The following is a 20,228-nucleotide window of genomic DNA, read 5'->3' on the forward strand; positions in this document are numbered from 1 at the left end:
GCTTTTTGGTAGCCTTTTTTACCCCATATTTTATTGACGATATGATAACAGTCCAGAAGCGGATTGGCAACAGCAGTTTCTCCAGCATAGTTTTAAAATTTTCAAAAATATAAATGCTCCCATCAATTTATCAAACAAATAATTAAATAATGATTAATTTTTTTATTAAAATTTTTATTTTAAATATTTTTTTTAAAATTAAATATATAGGCAAATATAACACTCAAAATACATAAACATGCAATAAACTAAGTTCAAAGTACTTGGACTTTTGCATTCAGCCAAGTTCAAAAACAACTTGCATTTAACAAACATGCTGGAAATATAAATATTTGAGTTCAGTAGTTAGCCAAGTTTAACGGTACTTGGATCTAGCGTTAACCAAGTTCAAAAAACGTGAATTTAATGGTGGCAGTCAAGTCTAAAGTAACGTGGATTTGTAACAAGCATGTCAGATCCAAAATACTATGAACTTGATAATTAGTCAAATTCAAGATACGTGGATTTAGTAGTTTAGTCAAGTTCAAAATACGTGGACTTAATAGGCAATCAATCAAGTACAAAACAACGTGATTCTAACAAATATATCAGATCCAAGGTAATTGGACTTAGTGGTCGATCAAATCCAAAGTAATATGAATTTGACAAATATACTAAACCCAAAATACCTAGATTTGGCAAACAACCAAATCCAAAGTGTATAGATTTGACAGTCAACTAAGTCTCAAAGTAACGTAGTATGATAATTGCTAAATCCAAAGTGTTTGTACTTGATAGACATCCAAGTCTAAAAATAGTCAGTGGACTTAAGACATGACTTACAACCAAGTTCAAAGTAACATGGGTCTTGCACACATGGCAGATCCAAGATGCTTGGACTTAGCAAATAGTCAAGCTCAAGATGCGACATTACCAATTCTCAAGCTTTATGTCTAATCCTAAATGATTCTCTATAATATGAATATTAAAGACATAATAAATCGTTATATATCTCCATCTAAAATAATTATAGACATTAAGGTAATGACTTTCGTGTGCTTGTAGGTGTGTATAAGGTTTTTTAAGAGACCCCCTAAACGTGTTGTCTCATTAATGATATGTAAAAGGTTTTTTTACTCTCATTAATATTACCAAAAGCAGAGGATTTTTTACTTCTTTTTTATATATATAGAAACAACAAGGTTTACAGGGTATAAATACCTTCTAAACCATCAAGATAAAAATACATAAATTCTCTCCTCTTTCTAAAACAAATATATAAAGATTTTAGAGTATTAATGAACTTAAAAACTTAAAAATAAATATCTTTTTTCCTTCAAATTTAAGGTTCTTTTAAGTTATTTATTACTTTAAGTCATTTAATATTTTTTTCATATAAGATACTGAATTTTATCATCATAAAGAATTTTTAGTCATTAATTAACTTGGGACAAAGTGCTTGTGAATTATTCTAAATACTAAATAATTTTTTATTTATGTATTTTAAATTTTGAAGCATCATCATATAACTGCTATTAGGGAAAGGCTTTCCCTTGCAATATTAGACTCGGTGAGGTTCTTTTTTTGTATAGCTTACACTTGTATTGCATGGCACTTGTGATTATTACTAAATAAGGTTAGAAAGAAACTGATTTTTGTGAGAGAATTGCTTGCATTACTAAATAATGATTGTTTTTTAAAAATTTTTTTATTTTTTGATATTAACATATAAAAAAATCTAAAAATATTAAAATAATAATAATTTAAAGTTGAATAAAAAAATTAAAAATTTTCAAAAAAAATTTAAGTATTTTTAAAACAAAAGGTAAAAACAAACGGGATGTTTAAAAATTTGTTTGAAAGCTGTATTAACTGTTACTTCAAATTTCACTTTACAACAATTTTAATTTCGTTATCTACTTCAAAGAGTTGGTTCCCTCGTCATTTGCAGGGAACTTTGGTGCATCTGCATTGCGAAATTTGCAGATTAAATGGAACTGGATAAGCAGGACCCTCTCCATGCAGCAATTCTCAGCCGTGCTTGACTGGCGTTGGAACAATGAAGATAGAAATAATATGAAGAAGAAACAAAAACGAAAGCAGCATCAAGAAAGAAGACGAATGATTAACCAAACATAACCAGACAGTTAGCCAAATTCATTTATCGACAACAAATTCACATTTAAAATCCACTAAGAGTACATACGCATATATACTCAATGGATCAGATAAACACCATGACAGCTAGCGCCTTCGAAGAGTGATGAAGGGAGTAGAGTTCAGGTGTGCAGCTAGTTTGGGAGATAAGTCAACAGCTTGATGTGACAAGCAAGGCATTGGGGTCAGTGGTTGTTTATTCTCCGCCGGAGTCAATGGAAGAGGGGTTGCTGGGAGATGATTCGAACCTTGGGTTCCCTTGGCTGGTCGCAAGCAAGCCGAGTAGCCATAGGATTGGTTGTTGCAAATGGGGAGTTTGATGGCCTGTACCGTCGACTCTTTCTCTCTTGGAACTGGTGCTCCGCTAGGATCCTGCACATGTAAATTTATAGCGTTTCCATAAAAAAAACAGCAGCAAGCAAGCAAACTCAAAGAGGTTGGTTTATCTATCCTGTTTGAAGGACTAGCTAAAGGAAGATAAAACCTTACCCCAAGCACAAGAAAAGTGAATGCTTGATTGTCTGCAGCAAGATAGATTTCAATCAGCTTCCGCAGGTCAGCAAGTGTCGCGTCCTTCAAAACCTTGAGTGTAGTGATGAACTTCCCATTGTTTCCTTTAGAAGCTTCCCATTTCACATGCACTTCAATCTGTGAATCATTACTTCCTATTAAAGGGTTGTAATTCTCCTTTGAAGCTATCATATCAGAAAGATTTTTCCCACACTCCATCACAGGCACATTTTTCTGTAGCGGTGGTGAGTTTTCCTTGTTTGAACTCTTGAGAGCAAAATCCTCGCCAACAGTCAAAATTGGAGATGTTTGGGAATCAGTATCTGCAACCCTCTTTTTTGCAGGTGTAGGAGTTCTGAATTGTTGACAAAGCTCTCTGTTGTTCCCACAAAGTGTAAATATGTTCTGGATTCTTAATAGTCTCGAAGGGGCTGGATCTTTCGAATTCTCATGCTCATTTACTGGCCCTGAAACTGAGTGCCTATCCTCTGAACCATCTTTGAGTGCCTCAAACTTCAGAGGAGAAGATATCAAGGAGCCAGCACCAAAATTGATCACCGGACTGGACACATCAACAATCCTCTTCACCTCTATTACTTCTTTCTCCACTTCTTCATCTTCCACTTTGTGTTCCTCCTCTTCTGCCTCTTCTTCCTCAAACACAGTGCTAAGACACACTTTATCACCATATGTTGGTGCAAATACTCCATGATCAACCACCTGGTTCAAAGTACTTAAATGAGGATAATCAGACAAGCTTTGGATTCCAATGTTGCTAGATTGGTGAGCAGATGTGCCAACCAATTTCACATCACGAACAAATGCTTCTTGATCACCCATGTCTAAATCCATCGATTTCACCATTCCAGGGTCCTCATCAGCATAAACCCCCATCAATCTTCTGGCAAAGCCACTGCCATCAATGCCCCTAGAACCATTCTCACCACTGTTTTCACCCTTCGAATGACAGAGCTCAAACTCAATTTCTTCCAAGCGCCTTCTCAGCATCTCAACTTCCTGCTGCTGTTGAAGTATCTTTTCTTCCATCCTCCTCCTCTCCAACTCAACAAACTCTTCAGCCATTCTTTGACACTCATCCAGCTTCTTTTCCAACTGAAGTTTCAGTTCTTCTGTACGCTCACTCACTTTTATGTTTATCTCCTCCTCACTTGCTGAAGACCCTTTCTCTTCAATACGAGCTCTCAGTGCAGCAACTTCTTCTTCTTTCTTCATTAGCTGTTTGTGAGCTTCATTTCTCTCCTTTTCTCTAAGCTTGCTCTCCATTTGTAGTTTATAGATAAACTGGTCCATGGCTGCTATCCTTGATCCTAAGATGACAGCAGAAGAATCTCCAGCACCAACTTTATCCTTTATCGGCGTATGAGGGCCACGGACAATACATTTTGCTTTTGCTCCATATTCAAGCGTGCAGATTGTCTTGTGTATTTCTTTCGGGTCTGGACTTGCACACAGAATCATCAAAATTTTTGATTTGTCATCTTCAAAAGAATCCTGAAAAATAAGGAACAGGAAAACCTGATAAAGCAGAGTTCAAACAAGCTCCACAAACTAACCTAGTTGTAATCAACATGAGTAGGGAGATTACTTGGAGCAGCATAGTCAACTTGCTATCTCTGAAAGGTACGTGAGAATCTCCATTAGCAATAGATTCAACCACTCTCTTCAATGCTATATTCCCTTGGTTGATCTTTGCTGTCTGTCATTTCAACAGAAGCAGAAAATCAGTTTTCCTTTTCAATGCCAGCACGCATAAAAGGGGGGCAAAATGGATCCCAAAATTTTACCTGCATTTTTGCTTCAAAACCACTTTGGCCTGCTTGGTCAATATTTTCTGACCCTGCCATATCCACAAGCATAAGCCGGCCTCCTACGGTGGGAACATCAAGGATTATCTGTGCAAACAAGCCATTGAAAAGGCAGATCAATCTCAGTCAACAACAATAATTGCAGTAGTTTCACTTTTTGATCCAAGTCTGTTTTAAATGAGTCATACCATGCAATGACTCCTTGAACTTCGCTCATTGCAAAGCGTGCTCTTAATTATCCTTCGCTTCTCAACTTTCTGGATCTCTTTTGAAATCTTCCCAGCTTCATTTCCAGAAATAAAAGTCGCTTTTTTTGCCTTCTTTCCCATTACTTCAAGTCTTACCTGCAAATTATGATGACAACCTCGTAATCCACTATAACATCTTGTCCACCGAGAACTGACATGGCATGGCGAACCCATAAAATGTCCTCGTGGGAAATAAAAAAATGCATCCAGGTAATCATCAACGGAGAGATAAGCTAAGAAAATTGTTCAAATTAAAATTTCATAAACAACAAAAAATACAAGCACAAGAGAATATTATATAACAGTTTAGCTGTCACAGGTACATATGCATTATCTAGAACTAACAACTCCCGACTTATTCTGGTACCATAACAGAAAGAACAATTTCAGATATCTAGTTCTAGCACTCCCAACCCACTTCTTCAGATTAAAGAAAGTTGCTTGAGTTTCACTTTGTTCACACACCAATTTCAGGAAAGGCACAAACAGAAAGGTGGTATTGGTATAACAACAGAAAGAAGAAATTTAGTTATTCTTGATTTCTTATTATAAACTAAAAAAATGAATCATAAAATTGAACAAAATTTTCATAAAAAAAAACAAAGAGCAATAGTTAACAAGGAACAAATTCTAAAAAAAAGACATCGTGATATCATAATGCCCTAATCATAACATAAACAGCAATATCTACTAAAAATAAGCAAATCAAAACCGAATTTTAATCAAACTTTCGAATTTTTAAACTTGATTTCTTATTATAAACTAAAAAATGAATCATAAAATTGAACAAAATTTTCATAAAAAAAACAAAGAGCAATAGTTAACAAGGAACAAATTCTAAAAAAGACATCGTGATATCATAATGCCCTAATCATAACATAAACAGCAATATCTACTAAAAAATAAGCAAATCAAAACCGAATTTTAATCAAACTTTTCGAATTTTAAACTTGTCTAACAGTTTACCTTGGATCCACTGCCGCCCTTAGGCCACCCGATTCCAAGTCCACCCCCACTATTAGTTGACAAAAGATCATAAATTTCTTCATTGTAAATCTCTAGAACTGTAACTTGCACAAAAGTGCCAATTCGTATCTTCTCCCCATCACCCCCTTCACTTCCCTCTTCTCCTCCTCCTAAAATATCTTTCAAAGATCGATAAACAATGCCTGGCTGCTTCGAGCAGCCAAACATTGTATGACTTTTCCCAGAACCAGTAGGACCATACATCATTATCGTGCATTTTGCACCCAATTTAACCCCAGTAATCCTTGACTCCACGAACTTCTTGTAAAAGGAATCGAGGTCTTCTTCTTCAGAAAAAGAGACCCCATCAAGGCTAAAGTCTCGGTACCCAATGTCTGCACGGACACGAAGAGTTTGATTGTCGGGGTTTATTTGCAAGATGGAATTGGGTTTCTCTTTTTTGTCAGGATAATCTCGTATTCTGCTAATTACTTCGATCGGATGGTCTTGAGGGGTTTCTTTGACGGTGGAGTTAGGGTTTGGAGATGGATTAAGACTTGGGGTTCTTGTGGAAGAGAAATTTAGCCTATGTTTTGATTGCGGTGTCTTTAAGAGGTGTGGATGATTCGATTTAGAAGAAGAAGAAGAGGGTGTAGGGGCCATTGTGTTTGCTTTCAGAATTTTCAAGACTATGTTTTTGAAGGATATGGATTTTTGAGTTGTTTTTTGTAGGGGTTAGTGAAAGAATTCAAGAATGACTGAATGTTGATGGTTTTTCATGGGTCTTTTCTTTCTTTCCTTGTAGAGTTCAAGACTGCAACTGTGAAAAAAAAAACTCAGTTTTCAGAGAGAGAAAGATTGATTTTTGATCTGGAAGATGGAGAGATGGGAGAGAAAGGGAGCTAAAGAAGAGTTGGAAAGAGAGAAAATAGCAGTAGAAATGGAAAATTGAAATTAGGGTTTTTCAAGTTTGAAATTGAATATAGCCGTTATGGTTTCTAACGTCTATTTCTGCGGTGGGAGGGACGCTTCTCTTCTCTTCTCTTCTTTTCTCTGTGATGATTTGATGGTGGTCCTGGTGATATTATTTATTTATTTATAGTAAGGACTTTAAAATTAAAAAAAAAAAAAAAGCCAATTGAGGGCTGGATGAGCCCATGTAAAAAATAAATAAATAGGAAATCACATTTTTATTCCCGTGTTTGTTTGTGGCTATTGGTCCCAACTTGATCAATTTGCACCAGCATAAACTAAATGTTTGTCATTTGACACCCCAATCAATGGCTGATTTGCATTTCTTTTTATGAGCAGGGATCGAATTAATTTTTTTTATAAAAACTCCCTCCTTTTTGCATTGATATTGTTCACCACCGGCTCGCCTTCAATCCAACCACCAGATTATCCCAAGTAACCACACAAATCCTTCAAAAAACATGAAAATAAATTTTTAATTAGAAACTATAATTCAGATTTAGGAATTGTTGTTGCTTTTTGGGAAAATAAATAAATATTTATTTAATGTTGTTGATGCACACCACCACACGTTTGAAGATTTTAACCAAACCTGTATCGGTCATCTAGCATGAATTTTAGACCCGTTGGAATGCAGTGATCACGGAGAGCATTCAGTCGACAGTTCTAAATTTACAAGAGAAAATTTTACAATTATACAACGATTGGAGTGTGTAACCACCAAAAGATATCATTTACAAAATAACAGAGAGCAGTAACATGTGGAAGACACATCACATGTACAGAAAACCTTGAATGGATTCCATGGAATGTTGAAAACCTTGAGTACTGCAAGAGAAAGAATTCACGATAGTACAAAAACTCGAAGCTCGCTTCTATCTCCTCTTGTGACACGAGTGTCGGCATCAAGGTAGGTAACTTCAAATTCACCACTTCCAGTATTAGATGGGGGCCTCAATGCATCTGGAATTCGAGGTACTTCTAAGGGTGGAAGTTGTGATAAATTCCCGGTTGTCTTAACAGTTGTTTTCTCGAATGTTATTTTAATCTTCGAAGATCCTGTTCTCCACACAAGCAGAGGCATCCATCTTATTTTCTAGTTCACTGGAAAAGAATATCACGAAATAATAGCAGTAAAGAGAGGCCAACCAAATACAGAAGGGAGAAGTGAGTGAGAGGCCAACCTATGAGTTCGAATTTGTGGGCCAATGTGGCAGTCACTTCAACAGGTTGTAGGGGCCATGGAGCTCCTAGTTCAAGTTCTACGATGTTGTCAAAATCTTTGCTTAGGACATCGATTCTTTGGAAGACCTAATTAAGAAGCCAAAATAAATTTAGGGCAGATTATATCTTGTAAGCGTAGCTTGCACATCCAGGAAACCACGAGTCCAAATGATTTTGACACGTCTACTTGCCCATGACACACGGTATCACAATACTGTTACTTTAGACCAAGCAATTGTAGACCAGGCCTTCACACAAAAAAAAATCATTTTGATGGGCGTTCACAACATGCAAGAACGCCTGTCATTTGGCAAGAGATCTACAAACTACTCCAGTTAAGGTGCTTGAAGGACTGCACCTTGATCTAGGTTTCACAGAATGGTAACATCAAACATTGACATGCAAACCGAGGTGAAAAGCAGATCAACAGGTAGTGGTCAAAATACACACCTGACCAAGAGTTATGGGGAGCAGCCTTCCAGTGGGAGGTCCAGGACGACTTCCACCTAGGGTGCGAGATGAGAATGCACTGCTATAAATAAGCTTCCATCTCCCTTGCAGCTTATCGATATCCTTTGAGAGATCGACTAGTCCTCCTGCAGCTTCAAGATCCTTGGCGGCAGCATCTGCCTTCTGTTGATCATCTTCACTAGCAGCAAGACCTCTGTTCAGGCCAGAAACAACACTCTGCATTCAATCAAACGTAAGTGCCAAGGTAAGAATATTCATGAAAAATTGAATACACACCCTAGAAGGTAGAAAATAAGCTTGGTGTGTCTGTATTGGCATTCATGTACCAAAAGAAAGGGATCCAAGATTTTGCCTATGTTTCTGGTGTTTTGAAATGAGTCCATAAATTAAAATAAATGTCACGTGCACTTGTTCAAAAAAATGCATTCAAATCATAAAGAGTGTGAAAACTAATGTATGAGATTCTAGGAACTAAACATCACATCAATTATTCCTCCACGTGACCATAAGAAAAATATTATGGAAATCCTCTAATATTATAACAGCCTCTCTTAGAAGCTCCTAACAGAACACAAGGAGGTCTCGTTTCCCTGTCAAGTATCTCTAACTGCACTCATCTACTCAAAAGCACCACCATTCTTCCCCTAAAACCATCCAATTGCAAGAGAAACATGCTGATGCACATGCTTTGTGGAAGACCTACTGTTAAAACTTCCATTCTATAGCATTTGCATCAGAAATGACAAAAGCGTAGATACTTTACATTTCAATCTAAAGAAAACAGAGATAAGCTCTATTATATTATATAGAAAAATGAACATTGCCAGTTTTCTGGTGGTTTCTCTATTATATAACAACACATGTCATTGATGGTTAATCATTCTATTACGATTTACTAATACTGTTATTGTCATAAAAATTACATCATTTTTTACCTCCCAAAAACAATATTTAATGAAATTTTTATGCCAAGAATACACAGATTAAGTACCCAACAGATAAATAGCTCAACTAGTCATGCTATGGGTTTACTCCGTAGAGGTCACCAATTCGAATCCTACAAATCTAAAGCCACTAGAGGCTTACATGGTAATTAACTTCAGGGCCCATGAGATTAGTTGAGGTGCGCGCAAACTAGCCCCGATGCCTACGTTAATAAAAAAAAAATACCCAACAAATGAAGTAAGGAATGATAATCATATTTACACCCACTTTTCCAAACACAGCCACCTCGTAGTTGAACAAAAGATCAGCATTTATTAATTGCCTAACACAGTTTATAACCAAGTTTTGCTTTTACGACATCTCAATTAACCATTATGAGAGTTATGCACTAATGTTTTTCCATCAAAACCTAAATAACATACCTTTTACTACACGAACAATACATTCATAGGGAATGCACTATGCATCCGAAATTGAAACTAGTGAACCTAATTAAGTGGAACAATACAAAAGAAAGGTGGTGAAAAAAATTTCAACTGAACAAACATATGCATCTAAATTTACAGCTGTGTGAATTAAGATGGAAGTTTTAAGAATTAATCAGTTATATTAACATTTATCGTTCCATGTTTTCCCTTGACGCCACCTCCTAGGAAAATATTTTTGACATCATTTTATACCAGAAATATTACTTTAGATTTAAAAAAAAAAAAAAAACAGGCATTCCTCATACTATGTTCCCTGTTTAGCATTTCTAACCCATACTCTTCCATGAAAGCACTGTCATCGTTCTCTAAGAATCAAATCTGCACATGTGAAACTTCCAGTTTTTGTGATGCTTTTAACTTCAGAAGAGACTTGTTTAAGAACTTTTCTTTTTCTAACTCATTTTTGCAGCAGAAAAGAACTAGGCCACTCATTTGTGTACTTGTATTCTTAATTTATAGAGAGCAGCGATAGCAATTTCCATTCAGAAAGGAAGCGAGCATTAACAGTTCTCCTGGAGGTAGAAAGTTTGATTATATCATATGCTATAGATTGTGAGGTGTGACTGCCTACCAAATACAACAAAATAATATGACTTTCCACTACCAGATACAGGAGTGATAGATGCCAAGAATACTTTATGTTATCCAATATAGAGAAGAAGCAGGCATGAATCCACATATTTGTTGCCACTTCCCTCGACACGACCATCTATACAACTAAAACCCATAATAACCGTTCACCCACATTTCAGTCAGAAAGAAATTACAATTCCTGTTCTATCTCATTTACACCATGAAAGTACAAGTGAAGTTGTGCTTGTATGTTCTGGATTCCTGAGAGAACAAAGGTAGCAAAATACATACATGGTGGATGTAATTGTTACTGGTTCTTGTGGTAGGAAGTCAATTTAATCAAACACCATTGACTGTGATGTGGTGCTAACTACAGAATTTTACACAATCCTATCGATTTAAACCACCAAGAACGCATTATACACCGATCAATAAGCATCGCCCCCACTTCCCTCGTCACAGTTACTTATACAACTAAACACAATACTAACCATATTAAGCACGCATCCATGATTTGATTAATGTGCCTGAAGAATTGGCCTTGCTCTTAAGGAGGTTTGTTCCTTTCATTGATTTTCTGGTTTCAAGTCTCAGGACAGCACGTAGACTAATATGAAGGGTGCATTTTTAAAATGTCCTTGAAGGGTGACTTAGTCTCGGTCAAAGCGTAAGATGCTAAAAAGAAAGCCATTATCGATCGAGCAAAAAAAGCGAGAGAATTTAACCTATGTTCCCCAAGAAAAAAAAAAAAAAAAACAATCAATAGCAAGCTTTCACTCACCCCATGACCAGTACAGAGCATCTGAATCTAAAAATTAAAGAACCCAATTAAGTATAAAGCCATAGATACCGAAAAGCAAGTAATTGAACCATAATCAAGATCACTAACATCGAGATTGGCCATTAATTATTAATCATATGAGATGGAAACCACGAAAACAAGAAGCACCCAGTTGGCAGAATCGAGTTATTAACTAGATAGAAAAAAAAAATAAAGGTAAATTACAATTACCAGCAATTTGAGTTTCAGTGAAGCAATAGGTTCAGTTTTTCCCTCTTCATATGGCGAAGACGGAGGTGGGTCCAGAACATTAATTTCATCAAGAGCTGACCTCAACACAACACTTCTCTGTCGATGGTGTGTATAAGAACTGTCACGTCCTGTTCGAGTTCCATGTGGACTTGGTGAAGTTCTTTGTACAGTGTGAACTCTGCTGGGAAGTTTACATTTTGCAGCAGGAGGAGGAGGAGCGAGAGAAAATACTGGAGGGTGAAGTGGAGAGCTTACAGATGCCATGGTTTTTTTCTCTTTCTCTATTGGATGCTGCAAGGCTTTCTTCTTAAAGAGCTCTAAATAAAGAAGTGGGAATTTTTGTGGCCAGGGGAAGGAGATTTTGTTTTTCTTTTTTCTTCTTTTTTTCTTGTGCTTTTTCATGCTTTTGTAGAAGTAAATTTGGTGCTTTTATATGCACGATTTTTCTAATCTAGTGTCTATATTTTTATTTTTTTCTATTTTAGTGCCTACACTCTATTTTTTAATTAGATGTCTCTGTTTTTTTTTTTCTATTCAAGAATCTATTATAGAATCTACTATATTGCTATTAATGTGGTTATTGGGAAGATATGTGTTATCTTTATTATGGATCCTGCTATTTATGAATTAAAATTAAAATTTGAAAATAAAACAAAATGAGAAGGAATAAAGATGTAAAACTTGTTTTAGGAGGAAAATTTCTCACCCAGCTTCTCCTCTTAAAACATGACATCAATTTATTTCATCTTTTTATTTTTATTTTTATTGTGTTTTATGATTATGTAATAGCCCATGAAAAGAAGAAAGGTGTGGAACTTTACCACTATTTAAGTATCGAATTGGGAACGGAGTGTAAATAGCATTTTTAAAAAATTTAATTTTTATATATTTTGAATTGTTTTGATTCGCTGATTTTAAAAAATAAAAAAAATTATTTTGATGCATTTCAGCATAAAAAACACTTTAAAAACAAGTGTAACCATACTCTTGCTTCTTTATTGTTAGATTTTTCTTTTCTATTCTTTTTCTTTTCAAATTTTAATTTCCTTTTTTTTCTCTTTATTTTTCTTGTTTATGAATAATGAATTCCATAAAAGGATAATTTGTTTATTTAATAGACACGTCATCAACAGTTTAACGAGTTCTATAAAAGACAATTTGAAAAAAATTGAGAGATAATTGCTTGAAGAGAAAACTAAAAATTAAGACATTTAATAAAAAAAGATAATTATAAAATCCGTCAATCATTGGTCTGAATTTCACTTTTCCTTTGTATTTTTATAAAATACATTTCTCATCGTGTAATTTACATGTTTAATAATAGTTTATATCATCAATATTGTATTTTATTTAAATCTTTTGTTTGGCATGTGATGTAATGCTTAATTAAAGAAAGTATAACGAGAAAAAAAAATAAAACTAAAATATAAAAGGGATTTTGTAATTATCCCTAAAAATAAAAATACAAGTAAAAAATATAAAATTTAGAGATGTTGAACTATTTTGGTAAAATTTTGTTTTAAGAAAACATCAAAAAAAAAAAATTATGCATTATAGTTACAGGATTTAATTTGAAAGTCAACTTAGTTATACTTTTTTTTTTCCTTTTAAAAGTATTTTTTGAAAAAATTTAAAATTTTTTATTTTTTTATTTGCTTTAAATTAATATTTTTTAGTATTTTCAAATTATTTTGATGTGATAATATCAAAATAATTTTTAAAAAATATTATTTTAATATATTTCTGAATAAAAAATATTTTGAAAAGTAATTAAAATCATAACTGCAATCACAATTATATTTTTAAACAGGCTTTATTGTAGTTCAACTAAATTAATTAAGGTTAATGAAATTGACTAATATTAACTTAATATTTAAAAAGACGGGTGAAATGATATTATTTGAAAAAATAGGATTTTTTTAATAACCCATTCCATATTAAATTTTGAGTTGATGGATGAGCGAGTTCACGAATTTTTTAAAAAATAACATAATTTGATAAAAAAAAAATTAAGAATGGCATGTGTTGAAAAAAGTACTTGGAAAATAGCATAATCTAAACCCAACAACGTTTATGAATATCAGTGTTGTACACGTCACTATTCTCAATGACAGTGGTTTAATCAACACTAAAATACATGTTTTGTGCAAATTAATTTCCATGATCAAAAGTCAACCCATAATTTTACAAATATCCAATGGCTAAAAGATGATATTTAATATCCAATAAGAAAGATAGAAAAGATAAGTTGATGTTGTGAGAGAGAAATGAAAAAAAATAATAATAATAATGAATAACCGGGGATGCACCAAAACTTTTTTTTTTTTTTTACACAATTAGTACCATTATAAAAATTTCGATTTGAAGATTATAACTACAATGTAAAAATAATTAAATAAGATTGTTATTAACCTGAACAAAACTCATAAATAATTATGACTAATATTTGAATATGTGACTAAAATTTTTCCATCGAGATATTTCTAACGATACAAAATATGTTGAAAACATAGCCCTAATAATCCATTATTTCTTTTTATTTTTTTCTTCTCTTGTTCTCTCTTACACTACACTAATTTGTCTCATTTCTCTTTCATTACTATTAGATCTTAAATTTCATAAATTAATTACTGAATTTTTATACATATTAATTAATTTGGATGAGATATGAAGTTTATAACAACAACAAATATGTATAAACTGTAATTTTTTTTAACATATTGTTATTTTTTCTTGAGAAATAAATTTAGATGGTAAAAGATTTTAATTTCACCTACTAGGAAAATATTTAAAAATATGATTAGCAGCATCTTTTTAAAAGTTTTAATTTTTTTTATTTCATGTTTTTAAATCATTTTTATGTTTTAATATAAAAATAAAAATAAAATTATTTAAATATATTTATAAATAAAAATATTTAAAAAAAACAACAACTTTTACTTCTGCATTACCAAATCCACATCAGATAGGTAGCAGTGACTTTTTAGTTAACAGGGACACCTGGGATCCTGAGCGGCAAGGGATAGATTGCGTTGGTCCCACCAATGAAAGACTTCTATGATCTATGCCACTAATTCACCTTTGGTATAACTACAAATTAGTCCCTAAAACTTATATATTTATTATTAGATCAATTCCAACCTTAACTTTATTTGTTTTTTCCCCAGCTTTCTCTCCTAAATATATAAAAAGCAGAAATATACGAATCTTTTTTAACTATCAGTAAAAATATCATTAGTCTTTGGACTAATAAAAACTTCGCACCAATGATCTTTGGGAAATTATTTGATGTATTTCAGTTCTTTATATTTGTTTGATTTTGTAATAAAAATCTAAAAATATTAAAAACATAAGTTAAAATATATCAAAAATTCAAAATTTTATAAAAACATTTTTTAACAGCAAAACTCCATTTTTTTCCCTTGTCTTCTCTGTTGTGAGTCAGCCGCCAGCACACCACTAGCAACCTCTCTTATGCCATCAACCACCGATAACACCTCCGACAACCTCCACTAGATCATGAAAGATGAGTAATGACTTCCAATGTCCCATCATCTACCACCATGCCATGATAATGACATTACAACCTACATATATCATTACCACCATCATCAAAAGCTTTGTTACTTCAGCAATGATCAACAATTTTGTTAGGCTTGATTAAAATTTTGAAACTAAAAGAGAATTTGGAGTGAAGTGGGTTTAACTTTTATGCAATCAAAGATCCTGAGTTTTTTTTGTTGGGGAATCCGATCGGTGATGTTCTTATCATTATCCATTGAAGGCTTAGTATACCGTCACAATATTTAACGTGGTTCGGCAAATTACCTATATCCACTGGAGAGGTCCGTTTTATTAGAGATACAGAAAAAATACAATACAAATACATGAAGGAGGAGGATTATATCCACTCAAACTTAACTCTCGGCTCTCATTGTTGTACTTGCGGCTGCTGCCATTAGCAGCCCTTCACTTTCTCTTTTGGTCTCTCATATTGTGCACTCCCACTCACTCACCTTTGCTCTCCAAAATTATACCTCTTTTATAGACATCAATGGTAAGCTTCTCTAGCACATTTGTCAACATGGAGGGGACAAAAAAGCCATAAAACATGACATAAATTATGCCACAATTTGTGCGTTCACTTTGTATCAAGTGGATGATGAGTTGTTTCATTTGTACAAAGTGTAAGTGTGGTATTTGCCACAATAATGGCAATATCCAAACACTTTCTCTCTCCTTCATCATCGGCAACACCTTCGATCTCTTAAATTGCCAATATTGATGGCCACTAGAGATTTATCTAGTCATTAACTTCAGCGTTTATAGAGATTAATCAAGGTATACGTAAGTTGGTCCGGACACTCTATATTAATAAATAAAAAAATCATGAGAGGGTTTGGAACAAAGTGGGTCTAATATTTGATATAATTACGGTCCTTGTGTTCCTCGACAAAATCTTTGAATGAACTTTGACTAATATAATATAATTTTGAGTGAATTTATTAAATAAATATTTTGTAAGATTTGAACAAACTTAGCCACACACAGGGGCGGAGTGAAGGGGGGCAAGCAGGGACCCGGGCCCCTGCAAGACTTTTACTCTTTTTTTTTTTTTTTGGCGTTTGTTAAAGAAAGGCTGAAAAGAATGAGCTGTGATTAATGGACTGTGATAAAAAAAGCATGCCTACATGGAAAGCAATAAGTGTCTACAGGGAATGAAAAATAAATATAAAGGGTGAATGTGTTTTTTTGTCTTTTCCCTCCCTATGCTACAATATAACCCTAATATAAATTGTTGTAATTCCAACGTAGCCACTCAAAACAAAAACAAGAATAAAGATTCTAAACAAAATTTTTATGCGGAAAGATTGAAGCAGAGTATTGTTTGATTTATCTCTTAGTAAACAAAACAAGGTACGTAATTGGATATTGATAACTTAAATTTAAAATATATTTTTATTTTGTTTTGAGATGTTTATTAAGAATTTAATAAGATTTGTTTTTTATAATTTTTGTTTTTTTTTTTTCAAATTTGCTAGTTCTAATAATTGTTTTTTTGAATTCTTGTTATAGTGATTTTTTTTTTTCTAATTAATTAGATATATTTTATTGGTTTGTTTTGATTATGCATGGATTTTTTTTTATGTTTTGTTTTTAGCAAAGCCACCAAAATTATCAATTTTTTCTCACTATATATGTTTTGATTTTAGGTTGAACCATAAACAAAATAAGAAGAATTGATTCTTTTTTTGAAAAAAAAAGGAAAATATTGATAATTCACAGCTTAGTGAACCAGCTCCAAGTAATGTTGAAGTTATGGTTGAGCAGCCTCTTATGTGTTTCAGTTTACAAAGAACCTACGTTGATTAGTGAGCAGCCTCTTACTAGAATCAATATTGCTCATTTAATTAGAGATCCAAGCAATCGTCCTCAAATTTAGGAATACCCGGTTAATCAACAAGATGAAATTCGAAGGGCATACATTAATTTAGGGCCATATCAACCTTTGATGTCTGAATATCCGTTAATTGGTGATAAACATCCTCGTCGTTTTCAGTCTCATTGGTTCAAAAGTTATCCGTGGCTTGAATATTCAGAGAAAAATACTGCATTTTGTTTCCCTTGCTATTTATTTTCAAGTAAACCATCTGGAAAGTCAGGATCAGACACATTTACTGTTAAAGGATTTAATTGTTGGAAGAAAGTTAATGATGGGGAATGATGTGCTTTTTTGACTCATATGGGAAAAGGTCCAAATTCAGCTCATAGATTTGCTACCAGGTGCTTGGAAAATTTGAAAAATCAGTCATGTCATATTGAGAAGGTAGTTAAGAGGCAAACTACTCAAGAAGTTCAGAATAATCGATTGCGTATTAAAGCTTCAATAGATATTGTTCGTTGGCTCACATTTCAAGCATGTGCTTTTAAAGGGCATGATGAACGTCCAAAATCAAAAAACCGAGGTAATTTTCTTGAAATGATGGAACTTTTAGCATCATACAATGAACAAGTAGGTGCTCTTGTTTTGGGTAATGCTCCACAAATGCTAAATACACCTCACATCAAATTCAAAAAGAAATTTTGCATGTCTTTGCTAGAAATGTTCAGTCTTCAATTCGTCATGAGATTGGTGATGCAAGATTTTGTTTAATTGTTGATGAAGCTCGAGATGAATCTAGAAGAGAGCAAATGGCCCTTGTTAATAGGTTTGTTGATAAAAGTGGATTTATACGAGAACGATTTTTGGATATAGTTCATGTCAAAGATACAACTGTTGCAACTTTTAAGGAAGAGATTTCCTTTGTTTTATCTCATCATAATCTTGATGTCAAAATATTAAGGGTCAAGGATATGATGGTACCAGTAATATTCGTGGAGAGTGGAATGGTTTGCAAGCTTTATTCATTAATGATTGCCCTTATGCATATTATGTACGTTGCTTAGCTCATCAGTTACAATTGGCTCTTAGGCCATGTTTGTTTCCCGGAAAGTAGTTTCCGGGAAACCATTTTCCAAACTTTCCTGTGTTTGTTTGTCATTATGAAAGTTGGTCAACGGAAAACACTTTCTAGTCAACTGAAAATACTTTCTGGTCAATGGAAAACACTTTCCAATCAATTTCAGTCAAAGAAAAATTTGACTTGGTTTTCAGGAAAGTGTTTTCCCTTTAGCTATGTTTGTTTTCTGGAAAGTGGTTTCCGGAAAATCACTTTCCAAACTTTCTTGTGTTTGTTTGCCAGTAGAAAAGTTGGTCAATGAAAAACACTTTCCAGTAAAAGAAAAATTTGGCTTGGTTTTCAGGAAAGTGTTTTCCTGAAAAATTTGGGGGGAAAACACTTTCCGGAAGTTGTGAAAAAATTAGAAATGTCATTATTTGCTTATTATATTAAATTTATTCCTCAAACTTTTGATTGATATATATATTTTGTTTTGAATATTTATTTTTCAATTTCATCTCTTAAAATTTTATTTTTATATTAACTTTGGCCCTTATTTTTTATAATTGCTATTTGCTTTTTTCTTATCATATTTTTATTAAAAAAATTTATCTATCAAATTTGGTCCTCATTCTTTTGATTGTTACTTATTTTATTTATGAAATGTTAATTATTATTATTTTAATTTCTTCATCTTTCATTTTTTTTAAAAAAAATTTAGATTTGATCTCTATTATTTTGATTATTATTTATTTTATTTGAGATAATTTATGAAATTATATATATTTTTTTCAATTTCATTCTCATTCAACTTTTTAATTTGTAAGATTTGTTCCTCATTATTTTAATAAGCTATGTATGAATATAGGATATAATAAAAAAAAATTCATCATTATAAATACTTTTTAGATTTCATTTTTTTTTTATTGTAAGTGATTAAATATTTTATATATATTAGATAAACTTGAAAAAAATATTAATTCATTAATAAATTATTTTCCAGTTCATTTTCCATAACACAACAAAACACTAGAAAATGTTTTCCAGTTCATTTTCCATAACACTGCCAAACATCGGAAAATACTTTCCTGGAATTCACTTTTCCAGGAATTCACTTTCCAAAAGAAAACCACTTTCCTGCAAACAAACGGAGCCTTATTGCTACAGCTAGAGAAATATCTGATGTTCACACTTTCTTTCAAAATTTGATCTTTATTATTAACATTGTTAGTGCTTCTTGCAAGCGTAATGATGAGTTACGAGCTTTTCAAGCAGCTACAATTGAGCATCTAGTTGATATTGGTGAGATTGAAACGGGAAAAGAAGTTAATCAAGTAGGTGGTTTGCAACGACTTGGAGATAGCAGATGGAGTTCGCATTTCAAATCAATTTGCAGTTTGATAAAAATGTATGGGGCAACTTGCTTGGTTTTTGAAAACATTGCTTTAGATGGATCTACTTATTCTCAACGTGGTGATGCGGCCTTTTCATTTAAGTTGCTAATGTCATTTGATTTTGCATTCTTCTTACATATAATGAAGAATGTTATGGGAATTACTGATGTGTTTTGTCAAGCATTGCAACAAAAATCTCAAGACATTTTAAATGCTATGCATTTGGTGACTAGCACAAAGACTTTAATTCAGAAGTTAAGAGACGATGGTTGGGAAACTCTTTTAGAAGAAGTGACATCATTTTGTAAGCATCAAGACATTGAAGTTCCTGATATGGATACTTGTTTTTCTAGTGTGGGACGATCTCGTCGTAAAAAAAAATCAGTAACAGTTGAGCATCACTACCGAGTTGATATATTTACAGCTATCATTGATCAGGAATTACAAGAGCTAAATAACAGATTCAATGAGCAGTCGATCGAGCTTCTTAAATTGAGCACAACTCTAGATCCTAGAAATAGCTATAAATTATTCAATGTTGAAGATATATGCTTACTTGTTGACAAGTTCTATCCTGAAGATTTTTCTGACCAAGAAAAAATTCATTTGAGATTTCAGTTGCAACATTATGAGCTTGATGTACCCAATCATCCAAAGTTAAAGAATATGCCATCGATTGCAGATTTATGTCAAGGATTGGTTGAAACAGAAAAATCAACAATTTATCCACTCATTGACAAGTTGATTCGGCTTATCTTGACTCTTCCTATTTCGACAGCAACTACTGAACGAGCTTTCTCTGCGATGAAGATTGTTAAAACAAGACTCCGCAATCGGATGAAGGATGATTTTCTTGCAAATTATTTGATTGTCTATATAGAAAAAGAAATTGCTGAAAGATTCTCAATTGATATGATAATCGATGATTTCTATTCGATGAAAGAACGACGAGCACAATTAAAATAAATATGTAAGAATTATTATTTATTATTTTATTTCAGA

At 33.0% G+C, this 20,228-nt stretch overlaps 2 protein-coding genes across 2 annotated transcripts; both read right to left on the bottom strand.

The window, feature by feature from the left end:
• Positions 1 to 2,104: 2,104 nt before the first annotated feature.
• Positions 2,105 to 6,728, bottom strand: LOC118057441 (kinesin-like protein KIN-10A). The gene is made up of 6 exons (XM_035070020.2): positions 5,687 to 6,728; positions 4,661 to 4,816; positions 4,452 to 4,559; positions 4,253 to 4,363; positions 2,626 to 4,158; positions 2,105 to 2,508 (listed from the first exon to the last, which is right to left on the bottom strand). The coding sequence occupies exons 1-6, from the start codon at positions 6,347 to 6,349 to the stop codon at positions 2,224 to 2,226; spliced, it is 2,856 nt and encodes a 951-aa protein (XP_034925911.1). The 5' UTR covers positions 6,350 to 6,728; the 3' UTR covers positions 2,105 to 2,223.
• A 567-nt stretch (positions 6,729 to 7,295) lies between these two features.
• LOC118057450 (plastid-lipid-associated protein 6, chloroplastic) lies at positions 7,296 to 11,753 on the bottom strand. The gene is made up of 4 exons (XM_035070030.2): positions 11,372 to 11,753; positions 8,333 to 8,569; positions 7,843 to 7,969; positions 7,296 to 7,717 (listed from the first exon to the last, which is right to left on the bottom strand). The coding sequence occupies exons 1-4, from the start codon at positions 11,654 to 11,656 to the stop codon at positions 7,503 to 7,505; spliced, it is 864 nt and encodes a 287-aa protein (XP_034925921.1). The 5' UTR covers positions 11,657 to 11,753; the 3' UTR covers positions 7,296 to 7,502.
• Positions 11,754 to 20,228: the final 8,475 nt, after the last annotated feature.

The sequence above is a fragment of the Populus alba genome, chromosome 8 (assembly GCF_005239225.2).
Source record: "Populus alba chromosome 8, ASM523922v2, whole genome shotgun sequence".
Lineage (NCBI taxonomy): Eukaryota > Viridiplantae > Streptophyta > Magnoliopsida > Malpighiales > Salicaceae > Populus > Populus alba.

Bases quoted from the DNA above. Each gene is read 5' to 3' on its own strand.
- LOC118057441 (XM_035070020.2), bottom strand. From the start codon at position 6,349: ATGGCCCCTACACCCTCTTCTTCTTCTTCTAAATCGAATCATCCACAC. The intron at 4,817-5,686 runs GTAAACTGTTAG...CATAATTTGCAG, and splicing joins AGGGCGGCAGTGGATCCAAG to GTAAGACTTGAAGTAATGGG. The intron at 4,159-4,252 runs GTAATCTCCCTA...CTTATTTTTCAG, and splicing joins AGTTGACTATGCTGCTCCAA to GATTCTTTTGAAGATGACAA.
- LOC118057450 (XM_035070030.2), bottom strand. From the start codon at position 11,656: ATGGCATCTGTAAGCTCTCCACTTCACCCTCCAGTATTTTCTCTCGCT. The intron at 8,570-11,371 runs GTAATTGTAATT...GATTGAATGCAG, and splicing joins CACTGAAACTCAAATTGCTG to AGTGTTGTTTCTGGCCTGAA. The intron at 7,970-8,332 runs GTGTGTATTTTG...CTTCTTAATTAG, and splicing joins TCCCCATAACTCTTGGTCAG to GTCTTCCAAAGAATCGATGT.